The 17,492-nt window shown below is 41.6% G+C and overlaps 1 protein-coding gene across 2 annotated transcripts in view; it reads left to right on the forward strand.

The window, feature by feature from the left end:
- CFI (complement factor I) overlaps positions 1 to 17,492 on the forward strand; it is a 181,567-nt gene that overhangs the window by 16,245 nt on the left and 147,830 nt on the right. Inside the window, exon 2 of one of the 2 annotated variants that reach the window (XM_085641367.1) lies at positions 12,686 to 12,772. The exons of the other annotated variant lie outside the window; for it this stretch is intronic. Coding sequence (XP_085497493.1) covers positions 12,686 to 12,772 — 87 coding nt within the window. The remainder of the gene's footprint in view (positions 1 to 12,685; positions 12,773 to 17,492) is intronic. 2 annotated transcript variants of the gene reach the window in all.

Genomic DNA, 17,492 nt, shown 5'->3' on the forward strand with positions numbered 1-17,492 from the left:
TACAGCTGTCAACTGACCTTTTAACCTACAGCAATATTATTCTACAGTTTTTTGCCTCAAACACAAGTACATATCTATTCCTATGCTATTTATTTGGAATGCTTCACACTACCCTACAACATTCCTTTAAAGCCAGTGCTTGTTTAATATTATACAGTGCAAACTCTATGTGAAGATATTGGAGTGCTGTACATGAGTATCAGTTACACAAGAACACATTAATTTTTAGGCTCTGGGAGATTAAGTGATGTTGAACCAACACAACACTATGTTATGTTGTCTATAAATGTACAACAAACACCAAGACCTCTTAGTGCTTTTGATAAAAATTAAAGGAATTATGGAGAGTAAAGTGGTAAAAACAATTTGGAATTTTACTTATTAAAAGGTAAAGTTCTGAGATTTTTTTGGATATATATATAAAGATGGCGTGCAGGCAGTTTTAATGGAAGCTTGTTCTATTCTTTTGCTTCAGCAACAAGAATGTCCTGTCACAAAAAATCTGTTTTAGTTTTCGAGGCATCCAACAACCTGGGTACAAGTCCTAAGGAAAATAATAGGCTGAAAATATTCATTTAACATTCATGATGACGTGACAAGAAGCAATTTCATGCCTTTATAATCAGCCTCAATTTAAAGGTAATGGACATATTTCACAAAAATAAATTAACATAATCGCACATAACATTTTTGTTTTTACTTTTGTATAACTCATAATTTTCCCACATATAATTGTGTAACCAAGCTAAAAAATGGCTAGTAGTGACAATATTTATAAAGAGACTGCTTTCAGTAAGTGAAATACTGGGCGGGACTCTGTACGCCCACGTCCAGCCTCGACTTGTGACCTGCCAACAACACTTGGTCAGATGCACACATAGAGGCATTACTGGAATGTCTCTATCAAGAATGGTTAAGAAGAAGAAAAGTGAATTATGCCATAAACAATTACCAAAAGTTTAACGATTACTCTTTTCCTCCTAAGTAGTCAGTGAAGGTGTTTTAGAATGGGAGTGTATCGAATTACAGCAGAGTTTATGCAAGAGCCATTTTAACTGTAATATGTTGATCAGAGGCAATATAATGTAGAATTTTCCTCAGTCGCTAAATTTGCCAAAAGCAATGCTTGCCACTTTGGAGATCGTAGGTGTTCGAAATTGGGTTACTGGTTGTCCTGGGTATGAGCCCTGGTCAAGCAGCAACCACAATTTTAGTCAGGGTAAGAGACAGGAAAACCCTACATTAACCTGCGCTCACCCTGGTAGCTCGGCTCAACTTGGAGGCAATGTGTAAAGTGTTTGTGCAACACTTCAAACAGTCAAAACAGTGAAAACACCACACAAAAAGATCCCACACCAGGTTTAGAAAAATAGAGTATATTTTAATAAATAAAATAAGACCAAAACCTCAAAATTCCATTGGTAAAGCCTGAGGTATTGAATTTTGCAGTTTATAGTGAAATATAGTGCCAAAAATCACAAGACGCCATCAAGAGATATCTGGTTGCGCCTGACCAGGACGAAGTCACAAGTTCAGGCCAACTGCGATGGAGCACGGGTCGGCAACAGGGACCAGGCTCGGTCCACTGAACAAAGTACATTGAATCCTGGTTCCAGAGTTTTGCATGGATCTGAGGCGAAGTGGTGTCCTGCAGTTGAAGCAATGCATTGGTTTTGAGAGGCGGCGAGGCTGCAGTGCAAGGCCCTGTTGCATCGTCATCAAGGATTTTGTCGACGGGGCTTTAATTTGAAGTCCGGGCATCGAGGATGCAGCGCGCAGCTGATGTGTTGGCTCCGATGAGCTGCGGGGCTGCATTGCAGAGGCCAACGTTGTCGTTGAGCTAGTGTCGACCAGAGATGTGAGGACCTGTGTCGGAGATGCGCTGCGCTGCGCTGTTGGCAATGCATGAGTTCTGAAGATACGAGGGTGATCTGGACCTTCTGTGCCAGGCCCAATCCACGCAGCAGTGATCCGTCGGTTCTGCTCGAGGATGCACCGCGCAGCTGAGTAGATGCATCAGTTCGGCTAGAGGATGCGCTGCTCAGGAGACGAGATGCGTCGGTCTTTCTGGTAAGCACCTTTATCCACTTCCAAGGGGTCCAGTACTGGGGTGGCACCACTTGTCAGGGTAGACTCGTAGATGGCAGAGCCTAGGTGCAAATGAAATGTTTTTGGAAGCCTGATATGTCTCTAAGGCTGCAGATCAGGAGGCCATCCAAGCAGCCCTTGGAGTCACTCTAGCAGGGCCGGACTGGCCGTAGCGGGCACCGGGACATCCCCCGGTGCGCCACACGGGTGGGGGCCGGTTTTGGGCCCCTGGGGGCTGTTTTTGTTACAGTGCCGTTTTTGCAGCATAGCTGCAAAATCGGCCCTGTAACAAAATCGGCTGAAAACCGGCCCTGGCAAAGAGCTCGGCGGCACCCCCAACCCCCGCGAGGGGGGAAGGGGGCGGCCGAGCACTATGCCAGGGCCTGTTTTGGTTCCGAGTCTGGCCCTGCACTCTAGGTTCTTGGATCAAGAGATGCAGGCCCAGTACTTGTCACCCAGGCAAGAGGTCAGCAGGCAGCAGGTCAGAACAGCAAAGCAGGAGTCCAACAGAGTAGCAGTCGAGCAGAGTGGAAGTCTGTTCAGCAGCATAGCAGTCCTTCCTGGTAGAGTATCCATAGGTCCAGAAGCATACGGAAGTGATGGTGTCTGAGGTCCTTCTTTTATACACAGTTGTGCCTTTGAAGTGGGTAGAAACAGCTAAAGGCAAGCCTTTGAAGTGCACAGATGATCTGCCCTGCCAGCACTGGCTCCAGACTAACTACAGTGGGTATACAGTCCTTTGTGTGATGACAGGACACAGTGTAAGCAGGTGCGAGTGAGGCTTGGTCCAGCTCCCCCCTCACATCCTGTCAGTGATGACCCACTCAGTCACACCTAAGGCCTCATTGTGTGTGGCTGTCTAGGAGGAATACACAAAGCCCAACTGCCAACTACACCCAATCATGTAACCAAAAGCAGGCTGTAGGCACCAACTGGCACATGCATCAAAGCTTTTTGCGATCGCAAACGGTGCGATTCGCAAAAATCGTCCGTTTGCGATCGCAAAATTAGCTTTTGCGATGCAACAAGGGTCAAGGCCCTCGCAATTTGAGAATTCGCAATATATTGCGAGTTCTCAAATTGCTATTGCATTTAAGGAATCGCATTTTGCGATTCCTTAAATGCAATGCAAGAACCACTTTGAAGTGGCGATTTCACTACTAGGGGGCGCAAATTACCATGAAGTTGAACTTCATGGTAATTTGCAAAAACTTAGAAAAATGCACTAAAGTGCATTTTTCAAAGTTGTTGGTTACACACACAGATGTCCTTGGGACATGTGTGGGCGCAACATTTGTGCACAGATCAATGTCAGGGGTGCAACAGGGTGTCCTTTTGACACCCTTGCACCCTTGAAATTGCATGAGCAATTTGGGAGTACCAATTGGTACTCGCAAATTGCGCTTGCAATTTCCCATTGATTCCTATGGGCCTACAGGCCCATAGGAATGAATGGGAAGCTATTCCTTATTTGCGACTCGCTATTTGCGAGTCGCAAATAAGGAATGTGTAGGAATCGCTATTATTATAGCGATTCCTACATGCATAGGATTTTGCAAGTCCTTAATTGCGAATCCTTAATATTCGCAATTAAGGACTCGCAAAATCCTAGCATGATGCATGTGCCAGCAAATGGCTAGAGCAAGAAAACGACAACTTTCTAAAAGTAAAAGAACTAATGATATACGGAATGCTGAACAATGTCAAACACTCAGCCCCAGTACAGAGATATGCGCCTAAATCCATAGTTATTTTGCTCACCACACGATTCCAGTTTGGACCCAACCATATGCAAATCAGGCTTGACCCTGTTTCTCATGGGAACAGTCCAGTCCGAACTGCCAGGCCAGGGCCTCCCTGGACCGGAAACAAGCATCCTAGAAAAGGTTTTGGGGTATCACCCCTCATCAGCCAGGATAGCTTGACTCCAGTGGCATGGTGAGCACGGGACCCATATATGGGCATACCCGTCCTACTTAGGGCGACAAATGCAAAAGAACAGATAATGGACGGAATGCTGAACAATGTTAGGATCAAGACTAATTTGCATATGGCTGGGTCCAAACTTGAATGGTGTGGTGAGCAAAAAATAATGGATTTAGGCTCAGATCTCTGACTGGGGGCGAGTGTTTGACATTGCTCAGCATTCCACCATCAATTGTTCTTTTTGTACTTTCTAAATGTGGCATTTTCAGATTTGTAATATAAAATCCAAGTTAGGATTTTAAATTAGGGTTTCAGAGACACCAAACATGAACCAATTGTATCTTCCCATTTGGAAATTAAGCTTATAAAATGTAATAAGGTATTCCCAATGTTAGCCTATGGGAGATATAGGCTTTGCAGGATTGAAGAATGAATTTAAGAGTTTTTCACTACCAGGACATGTACAACTTAAAAGTAAATATCCTGCTATTTAAATACATTACACCCTGCCCTCTGGGCTGGCCAGGTCCTACCCTAGGGATGCCTTATATGCATTAAAAAGAAGGTTTGAGCCTGGTAAGAGGGTTTACCTTTGTAATGCAAAGTATCATCTCCACACATATGGTCAAAGTGTGTAGAGAGTTACGTTGTTGTATGCCATGTGATGTGATGTTATATTATCTTATATTATCTTTTCCCATCCTTGAGTGTTGTCAGAGTTTGTGCACACAGATGAATTGACCTGACAGATTGAGGTTCTTGAACACATGCTGAAACATATTTGTTTCCTACTTTTGTGTAGGACATCCTACAATTCCTTTGGTATTACACCCAACTGGGTGTCGGTGGAAGCCTTTGAACTTCTCCATGCCAGCCTGCTTCCTCCTATGTTTCAGTTAGGTAGCATCTAACAGTGCAAGAATAAAAGCCTTAACCTGCAGTTATTTGTATATTGATTCACCCTACAACAAAAGAATATGGATCCCATTCGTCAGTTTGCCTCTTGTATCAAGCACCATGCCATATATACCATCCTACAAGCTAGTAGCAGCAAAAGCAGTGTTTGAAACTAAGTTTTGAGCTTTGTTTTGATTTTTTGTTGTTGACTCCTAAACAGATTATTGGGACACTAATTAGTGCCGCATTGCATGAAATGAAGGTGGAATACATTTCCCAATGAGTGGAAAATTCTGGTTAGATGGCAGATACTTATTGATGTTGATGATCCTACTTTCTTTGTTTAAAAACTTATGAAACATTTGGCTCGATTGATTTTACTATATTTAATAGCTAGCCCAATTTGTGGTTTGGACTCAAGGTCTAAGGTCAGCATTAAGGGAATGGTATTTTGGTACTTTCAAAACAATACAGTCCCAAAACGTCACTTAAAAAAAAAAAGCAAATAAAGTTAGGTTCTAAACAATTTCTTTAAAGCTGTTCACTTTTGCTAGCTCCTAATTAACAAAGTATGCTATCCTCTCAAGTGTGGCCTCTAGCTCTGCCTCAACAAATAGTAATGGTGCATGGTCCTCGCCAGGCGGAAGGTGAAAGCAATGAGCATTGGTGACAATAGGTTAGAGATACCGATCTCGAGTTAAAGATTCCTTGCACCCGCTGGCTTCTGGTAGAAAGGAAAGCTGAACGACATGTAGCAGGGTTGACTTTAGTAAATTCTGAGCGGGAGGCATTGATTAATGTCCTAATCATTATATTTATTTAGAGGGAGAAAAACCTCATGTGTCTACCTAGTCAAGGGTGGCTCCATGTGGGTTGCGCTCACCACAACTAGCTCCATAAAATCTTAAACCATCCCAATTCTCTCCGCCATTATAGCAAAATCCTTAAGTGGTATGCTTGTTCCTAGTATTTGAAATGATCTGTCCTCTTTGTGCCCTGAGTCAAAATAAAAACTATATGCCCAGACATGGCCTATTCTAATCCCACATTAATTTTGTAGGGATGGTTTATGTTTTTGTACGAGGATTAGATGTACTTTAGTTGATATGCAAAAGTGGAGAAGGATGATCATATCTCATTTATACCTCCCTAGAAAAGAGTTGTACTGCGTATCCCGTTATTATAGTCCAGCTTTTATGTTCTAATAATGCTATGGAAAGGTTTCACTACATACATTTTTAGGAGAGCCAGGAGTATTTATCCCAGGTATTTATTGCTTTTTTGGCCCATTTTGTCTGATTCTTTTATGGCTACGTCCTTTAGCTCCGAATTAGTCACGTCCATTTTAAAACCTGATACTTCCACAGAAATTTTGACTATCGGTAACAGATTTATCTAAGTGCAGAATCACATCATTCAAAAAGCTGTGCATTACCTGCTCTAACATTCCTGACCTACATATGTTATCTGAGCATTGCTCCTCACCGTAGAAGATAAATATGGAATTGTCATATCAAAGAGAAAAGGTAATAGAGTAAGAAGAAAGGTATTTGGTGTATAGGCAGTTTTGGGTATGTCTTCCATGATAAATTGTCCGATTCTCACCATAGAGCTCATAGAGTATGCATGTCTCATGCAAGTGAGTGATTCCATAGGCCCAAATTACCTAGGGGTCCTTTTTGACAAATGGTATTCCCCACTGTCAGATACTTTTTAGGTTCCGCTAGAGGTTGTACTACTGGCACTTTCAGTTTTCAGTATTTGTTGTATAATTCTTCCTGCATTAGCAAAGGTGTTATAAACCGCTATAATGTGGGCCAGACCAGTATCTATATGAAGAGCATAGATTGGTTTAATCTGAAAAGATCAATTTTACATATAATTTTTTGTCAGAATGGTACCTTTAATGTTAGACAAGAGCTGAACTTTGTACATAACCCTTCAACTGTAACGGATATTTCAAAAACATATGTTTTCAAAAAGTTTGATATCAGTATAGCATTGGTTTGAGACATTTGTATTTTTATTCAGCATGGTAATTAGAATTTCCAAATTAATTTGGTTATATTTGTGTATGGCAATTGTTACAATTAGTTTGTTTTTTCACATTATTGCAAACATTTACCAAAATTTAATACATTAAATGAGATTTTGTTTGATTTGATTTGGTCTAATCTACTAGCCACAATCTTATGGTAAAGTTTAACATCCATGTCTATACGTGCCATTGGTCTCTAGCCATATAGATAATACCTTACCTTCTAAATGAGTTGAGGTTTCGGTGAGAGGCTTTATGAAGAAAGGCATAAAAATCTCTAAAAAAAATCGAAAATCCATTGTGGCATCGGCTTGCTATAAACAACAGCAACATGATGACTTTTAGCCCTTCAATAAGGACAGGTTCCTTTGGTTCCTCTTTTTGGTGTAGGGTAAGTGAAGAAGATATAACTCATTGAAATGTCTACCTCGGATCACTGAATGTGATGCTTCCGCAGGATAACATTTTCTGTACTATTTCCAAATTCCAATCTTTTTTTTATTTTTATTTTGATTATTTTATTTATGTTTTCAAATGAGAAAACAACAACTGACAATTACAACACATAAAGCCAGCATGACCAAATTCCAACCTTGACTCATCCTTGGTTGGGTGAGCATACTCTTTTTATTGATGAGCATTTAAGCCTGTGTGCAAAACTTTACTGGCTATGTTCATTTAACTAAAATACTTTTTTTTAACCACAATAATGCATGCTCCATGTTGTTAGTAAGATTGGTGCTCATCTTTTCTCAGTTCGAAAATAGCTTGGAGATGTACACTGTCCGCCATTTCAGTTCAATTCCATTCAATTAAATTCAATTCAATTCAATAAATTTTTATTCGGTTTATCAAAAGTCATAAAAGACACATATTAATAAAAACAATCATAATGAGGATACATTACAAAGATTAACAATTCATTCAGTTCTTTAGAATACATAAAATAGGTGAGATCTTCAACAAAATATACACAATTACTATATAAAATTTAAAATCTTATTTGATCTGCAGTATTTAACTTATTGCCTGCTGTAAAATGCCAACTACAGCTAAAGAGACTGCAACATTTTTAAGAATAAAAGGGCGGATATACACTATTTACTCTGGCTTTCACGGTGGTGGAGGACATTACCTCTGATACCCTAACGTAATCTGTGCACATTGAAAGGCCCTGCCGTCACTGCGTTGCCGTTCAATCTACGAAACGTTTGGTGGACATCTGCCACTTTGACTGCTGTTTAAGAGGCTTTTAATATTTTTTGTTTTTCAAAAACAGACTCAGTCAAAAAACAAATCTTAAATTCATTTCTCCAAGGGCATGAGGGGCAGTATTTTTTTTCCTTGCGGTGATGGACAGAAAAAATAGACATCACACCATCCACACTAAAAAGGGTGGACGGTGTAATACCTCTCCTCTGATGCCCCTGTTCTTTCAGAGGAAGTGGCTCAGTCAACGGAAAGCTAATGGTCTGCCAATATCTAAAAGAGACAGGAGGACCAAGAGTTTGGTGGACAGGGTACTCTGTCGCGTTCAACACATAGTATCTTGTCTGTCAAACACTAAATCAGGCCCTATATCATGTAAGCAGGTCTTCTTACCATATTTACAATTCAAACTTGCGAGATGATCCAATAGTAGTGCATAAGAAAGATGCACAATATAAAGGGAAGAAGCGCAGTGCTAGATGCCGTCTGTCAAAATGGCCCCAAATATTATATTCGAGGGGATAGCAATACAGATTTCACGTCTTCCTACCTACAAAAATAAATGCATAATTTATTAACCAGGACAAGGGAAGTACTAACATACTGACCTTTAGAAATCATGACTATAGACTATCAACTACCAATGTTTCATTAAGGTAAGTGTTTTTTGGTAAGTATAGCTTTGATATTCTTAAATCAACATCTATGTACTTTTACCGTATCTATTTATTTTAAGGTGCATGGATGTGGAATTAAGAATGCTAAATCTATACTTAGCTACATACTCTTATCTTGATGATGTAGTAGAAGTCAATATTCTGCAGGCAATATTTTTGTAGGTTTTCTGACATGCGACCATCCTTTTATTTTCTTCTTTTTCTTAAGAGAACAATCAGCTTGCATTTCGCAGAGAAGAGTGAGCCTTGAAAAAGTCCTGTGTTTGAAATATGCCTTAATGTATATTTAGGAAACAAAATAAATCAATACAATGAGGACTGTTAATAAAAAAGAAATAATACATAAATCACTAGGCCAATCGGGCCCCTGTTATCGACAGCTAAATCACAGTTAGGTAGGGCAACCAGTAACTAATGGTAAACACTGTACTTAGCACAAAGCATTAGGCACAAACCAAATAACAGCACTTAGCATAACACATTATGTATACACATAATTAGCAGTGCACCATTAAAAACATTTGGGCAGGGCACACAGCATAAATACGACTTGCCCACCTTAGGCCTATGCCGATTACCAGTAAGGTACATAGGGTGCCAACCTTGGCAATGTAAGCCCAAAGCCTAAGCACATCAGGGCATAACATATTAGACATGCACACAATCCACAGTGCATCCTAGTAATAACCAGCAACATCCACTGTGTATACTAGGCAGGTTCCGGCAGTGAGACCTATTAGCACAATGCATGAATGACATCCATCCTAACATCAGGATATATTATAGGTAGCGCCGTACCTTAAGGTTTGTTCTTACGACACAGGAGCCTCTGCACTCCATCCAGTGGAATTAGGGTAGTTCCTTGGCAGCCGTTTCCACTTATGGTCCCTCGGGACTGGCCAGGCGGCTAGAAATGACGCCCGTATGCAGTCATACCAGGTAAGCCACCGTGGTGACGGGGGCGCACGTAACACTGGAAGAGCAAGAGACTTCACTCGGTGTCCTGCATAGGCAAGGCTGGACGAAGGGTAGCTGCCAGCGAACATGCAGTGCAGTTGCCGGTCCAGGAAATGCCAAAGGGAGAAGCTCTCCTGCTGTCCCTCCTTGGTTGGGCATCGGGAGCAAGGCGTGTCTCAGTCTGCCTCTACTGAGGTCCAGCAATCACTGCGACTTCCAGTGGAGCCCTCGTGCTCCGGCAACACAGAGGGCTCTCTGCCTCCTTGATTAAAACCCTGCCCATAACCAGGCAACAGCCGGCAGGCTTCCGGTGGCTTAATTCTCTGGCTTGGCCATGCCCCTTTTCCTGACATCAACATTACCCTGGCGCCGATTCTACGCTACTAGTGAGCCGTATTTGCAGCCCGGGGCTACGTAGCAGAGCCCCGGCTGCCGATAAGTCCCCCACTCGAGATGAAGGGGGCAGGAGAGTGGGGAGCGCAGCTCTTCCAATTACTCTCCTCTCTTGCTGCTGTAACCTGCTGAGAAGAGGGCAGCGCAACTCATACGTCACAGCAATGGTGGTACTCCTGTCCAGTACAAGGGCAGAGTGAGTCCACCTCCTCAGGCCATCAAGCAAAAGCGCTCATCAGGCGCTATTCCCTATAGGCAGGAACAATTGAAAAACACTCACTATGCACTACTGGCAGAGTGCTGGGGCACCCCAGCTAGGTGTAGGCAGGCATGCCTGCACAAGGGGACATCTGTGCAGAGTAGTTGTCCCCCGGCGGTTCCTCCTGGCAGTACAGCAGCCTGCTAGGGGCAAGCACCTGCAGTGTCTCCTTTTCCAGTCCTAAGCGAGCTCAAAAGACATGGGGTCACAGCCCCAATATTTATAGTCCATAAAGTCTTTGTGCTCTGCTGGCACAGGGCTCTAAGCCCAGTCCAAACGAGATATGGGAGAGCACTTAAAAATATCTTTACGTGCACAACACTCCCCATTGTAAGTGTAAGCCCTGGTCCCAGACACACCACAGGGGGCGGAACCATCATTGTGGAAAGCAGACACAGCCCTATTCAGGTGCAGGTGCTACTCCTCCCACCACTTCAAATGCAGACCGGGCCTATTCAGCCTAGCGCTGACTCATCCAGACTCTCTTGAGCCACTGCACCTCCCCAGCCCCTGTCACTTCAAGGCCAGACAGTCAATACACAACAGGCACGCACAAAGACACATAGCACATAGAAATGCCTACTTCTAAAAGTGGCATTTCTAAAATAGTGATAATAAATCCACGAACACCAATACGCAGCATTTATTACCACTATTCCAAACATACCAAACTGGATCACGTCACCCCTCAGATCAGGAGTTACCACTGAAGCACATATCCGGGAATCCCCAATGCATTCCTATGAGAGGGCAGCCTCACAGTAGTGAGTAACCAAAAAGGCTGTTTGTCACTACCAGGATATGCCACACAGTTAAGGCACATATCCTACCTTTTACCTACACCGTACCCTGCCCATAGGGCTAGCTGGGGCCTACCTTAGGGGTGACTGATATGTAGTAAAAGGGGAGTCACAGACGTGGCAACCACTTTATGTGTCACGTCACGGCGGCAGAAAACTGTGCGCGCAGGCCCTGCAGTGGCAGAGGCCTGAGACAGGTTTGAAAGGCTACTTTGGTGGGTGGCGCAAGCTGCACTGCAAGCCCACCAGTAGCATTTAATTTACTGGCCCTGGGTATATGAGATACCACTGTACAAGGGACTTACAGGTAAATTAAATATGCCAAACAGGTGTAGACCAATCTTACAAAGTTTACCATAGAGAGCACATTCACTTTAGCAATGAACAGTAGTGATCAAGTGCCCAGAGTCATAAAACCGCCAACAACAGGTCAGAAAGATTACAGGAGGAAGGCAAAAAGTTCTGGGATGACCCTGCAAAAGGGCCAAGTCCAACAGTAAACATAATAGTTTAAATATTTGAGCTATATCCTGCTTCAGCAATGTACTGCTTCATAAGAACGTTCACCTACAGATGCCCCAGCAAAAGAACATAGATGTTTTGTATCTTCTCATACATGGGTGTGTCCAGGGGTGAAAAAGTAGAAACAGGACAAAGGAGATATCAGAAGAGCAAGAAATGAATGTGAGGCGAAGAGAGCAGGGAGAAAAAAAAGAATTAAATCATAACGTAGATCAAGAAAGAAAGGGATAAGACGATCAGCAGTAAATCACACATATTCCCTTTTGAATAAAAAGAAAGTTGTGCTATAATATGTACCAAATTTGAACCGTATGCAGTCACTCCTGTAACATTCACCATGAAGGTTTTCTAATCCTAGCATGATTATGACCTTCTTAAATCTCTGAACTTTCAATACCAATTTGCTGGGCCACATCAACAGGGGGAATTGTAGTCGGCTATTTCACCAGCTTTTCTCAAAGATCATTGGAAGAAACTTGCGGTCCCACATTGTCAGTGATGTTGCATGGCATATCCAAAAATGTGTCTCCTCTGTAGTAGTTGAGACTACCACATCCACAAGATTTCAGTGCTGTAATATAGCCTTATAAACCTTTGAGGAGGGCTATACTGGCCATTAAAGGCCTGATCCAGCGTTATATGTCCTACCTGACAGGCCATTATTCAAATGAAAAGTATTTTTATGATATTCATCCTGTAGAGAACCCAGGTTAATGAATGCTGGGTGCAGGACTCTTCTCAACTGCCATAAGTACATATTAAACTGCGCTAACAATCTGACCCCCAATATTTATTATATTCATTTATATATTGTAGTTTTATATAGTGTGAACCAGGCCCACTTGGGCATCAGAAGGCATTACAAAGAGAGAAATGAGCACGGTTTTTAGTTTCCTATTAATATTCTGTTTTTGTTTAGAAAGGAAAGATTGAAACAGCTGATGGTGAAGAGAGCAACCAGCAGGATGAGGCAGAAGAAGAGGGGGTCGAAGAAGACATAAATACAGTGAGTTTTAAAATTTTGGGGAACAGGGATATCCACTCAAAACTTAACAATAGTCCAACTGGACCACATTCATTCTGTGGCACTGCAAGGACCAGCATGGGCTGCAATAAAGAGGACCAACCATGCTTTTGTATCAATACAAAAAGAAATAGCTTTGGACATATCTAATAAAATCAAAGGACTCTAAAGTAAACATAATAGTTTTAGTATTTGAGGAATATAATAGAACAAGTGTTCTGCTTCATGGATGTACTCCTAGAGCAAGCCTCATAGGAACGTTCACATACCAAGGCCCCAGCAAGAGAACTGAGACTTTTCTTATCTTCCCCTACATGGTTGTGTTCAGGGAGGAAAGAGTGGAAACAGGACTAAGGAGATATGAGAAGAGCAAGAAAGGAAAGGGAAGTAAAGAGAGTAGGGATAAGAAAATAAATGAAAGCATAACTTGAGTAAAAGAGTAAAGTGTTAAGTCGATGAGCAGTATGTCACATATTTCCTCTTTTGAACAAAAAGCTGATTATGCCAGAATGTGTATAAGCAAAAAATGATGTGTAGGAACTGAGTCAAAAAAGACTTTTTATGATAGAGAAAACTTTAATTAGTCTCTATTACTGGGTATCATTATCACAACAAACCTACATTGGTTTAAACTCTATCTCTGGAGTAGACCCCAATTCTAAGTATACAACATTGAATCAAAAACACGTCAAATTAAAATATACAAACTCATATACAAAAGGATTGTTTCTTCCATATGTAATAGTTTTTTCAATTTATATGGCTGCAATATTCAACAGTCCATGGCAGTCCATACGGGATATAGTCCAATGTCAATACACGCCCAAGCAAACCACAGGGCCTTTAAATCTATATGGTGTGTATTCAAACCTACGTACAAATGTAATCCTTAGTAGGACTCCTCCATGTCCAATGGTCGACGTGTTTCAGCCAAACGATTCAGGCCTTTTCAGGACAAAGAAAGAAGAAAAAACCTAAAACAACATATATACAATTTCTTTTGAAAAATTTCTTGGATGCCAGACAAATATTAACACACTTATGACAAGCATATTGTGCTTCTAGTGAAATGTACACATGCTCGACTCTCAGAGGATGAAGGTTCCGTCGCCAATGGAATCAAATATAATATTAAAAACTCTCACCCTTTTGATTCACTGAATCAAAAAGATTAAAAAATAAATAAATTAAAAAGTGAAAAAATGGCTAGATTGATGGTCATATTGACACTACACTCTTGTGCTTTCCTGCATATGTGGCCCTGGGAGTGTCCGATAGGCTCACCTTTCCTCTCAAGTACCGCAAGGGCTAGCAAATGGGTATAGAACTAGGGGCGGCTCTACAGAACATATTGACACACTGGGGCACTGATACTATGCCGACAATACATGGATGGCTACACCGCCTTTGGTACATCCTTGGCATAGAGCGCATTTCCTTTTCGTTGCAGAGTGATGGGGCTTCCTTTGCTGATATGTGGCGACCCTTTGTATCCTTGCTATGCACTGAGTTCTGTGAATTATCATGCCCGAAATACTTAAAAATTCTCCGCCTGCCTGCGCTGAGCTACAGTGCAGACTAATGTCACTATTCAACCTGACAGGGGCCGATCCAGATTTTCGATTTCCTGCTTAAGCACGCTCAACAGGGGAGGAGATGGGAGGGGGGAGGGGGGAGGGGAGGGTGGGTGCAGAGAGTTGGGCTTGGGAGTTCTTTTTGTATTTTTGTTTCTCCTTGATGCTTTGTGCAGCGATATGAGAATTCTCGGCCTATGTTACAGGCCTCAATATCCATAGCATCTGGTTGTTGATAACTCAATAAAAAGATTTCAAACTAAAAAGTGAAAAAATGACTAAATCATAATCGATCCTTTCATCCAAACGTGCACGGAAAAATACAGAAATAATGCTGTTCTCTGTCGTCTACTTAGAAAAAAACAGCCATCTTAATGGGGAATGCGACAAATATGTCTAAAGTCAAGCGAGATTTGTGCTGTGAACACTGCAAGATGTTGTTTGTAGTTTCTACAACATCACTGCTTGAATGATACACACATTTTTATATATTTATATTTCTCGGCTCAAATCTGTCTTGCATTTAGATAAATTTGGCCACATTCCCCATTAAGTCGACTACTATTAGGGCCGGATTCTTGCCTACCTGATTATCTCCAAGAATCCTCACAGGTCGCCAGGATCTTTTTATCTGCCAGATAGCATAGAGGGGATTAACACAATTATCAAAATATATCTACCACAATTAGACTTCATTTGGAAAGGACCACTGACTCAGAATCTAAAATTTGTAAGATTTTGTTACAATCAAAAACATCTGAACATACAAACACCTCAATACAAGGTGTAAAAGGTAAATGGGCACTAAGACAAAAGTGAGTCTATGCAAAATTCTCATTCGACTCAAGACAAACAGAATTACGGATTCCAAAAGCATCAGGAAGATAATCGTCAGACTAATGTCAATTTTAGGAATCATTAGTCAAAGAAAAAAAACAATTCTATCCCTACACTAACTCTAAAGTGACATCCCTACTTAACAATCCCATCCCAGGCAAGAGGATCAAGAAAAAGGTGTCAGAAGTGAAGACTTCCTAAGAAGTACATTCACTTAGTCAGAGCTCGATCTAAGATGCTCCTTCTAGCTTGACGTCTAAATCTCATCTGCTCAACCCACGGGGCACTGTCCATAATACAAAACCCCAAAATCGTAGAACACGCCCTTCGGCACACCTCTTCGGCCAGGTCTTCTCCCAGTAATTTTCCTGCAGTCCACGGTTGGCATCCAATGACGGTTAGTTTGACCTTGGGTCCCAGGCACCTTTCTCCCTAAAAGTAACTTCTTCACATTCCAATGCACTCCCCTGTTGGCTTCTCACTCCCAAAACAAAGACCTATTCTCACTAACGAGCTAAGTGTCCTTGCACCTGCAACAGAAACATGGGAACGAGAGAAGAAACATTTCACGTCTTAAGATTTTATATTTCTCTACAACCCGAAGCCTTTACCAAGGGAATCATTTTCGGCCTACAACATTAGCTAACATAAGAAATGAACAGGCCTTCTCTTCTAACGTATATGCGATCGGGCCTTTACAAAATTAAACACACTACTAAATCACATTCTAAGCATTAGTTCATTTTTCTCATGTAAGTAAATAAGCAACCTACACGTATACTTTAATATGGCTCACGTTAATCCTAATACATTGCATTATACGAAAACTAATCATCGTGCATTTTACTAAATACATTCACGATAACGTGCGACGTTGATCCTCACAAGAGCGTTATTACTTTTCTAATCACCTCTATGTTAAACGATTACAGCAATACATTTCTATGGCACTTCTAAACATACATTGATTAATATGTGGGTGCTGACTAACAGTGAATATGATGCACCCCTAAAAATTTCCAAATCTGATGACGCTCTATCAGTTCCCCCCTTTGATGACAAATGTCATCACACCATCACAATCTTATTCCCTTGGAGAAAGAACCGACCTAAACAGTGCTTGTTGCCATTCTACCCTGTCAGAACCTCTCCATTCTCTTAAGATTCTGATATTGACTGTCCTGCAGTCTCGCCATTCGTCTCTCACTCGCGCTAAGAGCTCTTTTAACTCTGTTTCCTCTGTACCACTTACAGGCTCTGATGAGACCCCACAAGCAAACCACACAAACCACAACAATAATAAGGGGCTTCAATACAAAACTAAGGAACCCTTTCCCAAAGCTCGCAAACCAACTTCCCACATGAACAAATCCTTTACCAATCTTCTCCCACACACCCTCTTCAGTTAAATTCGCAATCTCCTGATGAATTGTGGTAATGTTGTCTATATATTTCTCCAGATCCTTGCCGTTATCTGGAATATACGTACAACATTACTGAACTTTCAACAATTTACAGACTCCGCCCTCTTTTGCCAATAATACGTCTAAAGCAAGACGATTTTGCCAAACCATAGTCCTTATCGACAACATCTCTCCATCCACCAACAACAACGACCTTGCAGTATTCATTGACAATTCATCAACCACAGTCGCCAACTTTCTTATCTTCACATCATTCAAAACCACTCCCAAACTCGGTATCATTGCTCCAAAGATATCACCAATCACTGCTCCTGCACTTTCAGCTCTCCGTACTTTAGAATGATGTCCTGTCTCCAAAAGATTCAAATCTTCCGCATGATAAATCTTCGGAAAAATAATAGCCAAGTAACATGTACCATACAAATTCGCAGGCAACCTCACATAGGCATTCCTTCCGCACACATAATACACAGTTGGAATCACTTGCACCGGACCTTGCAAAAAGTTCTTAGCAGAGTCCTCCATAGTAAAGGTATGGTCACACGTACTCTGTCCTACCGAAACCTTTTCATAATAGGTCTGAGGACGTCTCACACACAACTTCCCCTTCTGCGTCTGATCTAGCGCTATGGGTCCTTAACTCCCCTTAGATCTGTGTAATCTCTCCTCATCAGTCCAATCTACTGGACTCTCTCCTGTATTTCGTGTCTGGGTTAGTTTTCTATATCTATCCTCTATTTGACCAATAAACTTCTTCTCAGTTTCCGACAATAAACACGTTAGATTATGTCAGTGAGCATAAGCCGTATCCAAATTCAAAGTCGGTATGAAATACTTCAGAAGTCTGTCCTCTGACTTATAATAGTC

This window comes from Triturus cristatus, chromosome 2_2 (genome assembly GCF_964204655.1).
Source record: "Triturus cristatus chromosome 2_2, aTriCri1.1, whole genome shotgun sequence".
In the NCBI taxonomy this organism is placed as follows: domain Eukaryota; kingdom Metazoa; phylum Chordata; class Amphibia; order Caudata; family Salamandridae; genus Triturus; species Triturus cristatus.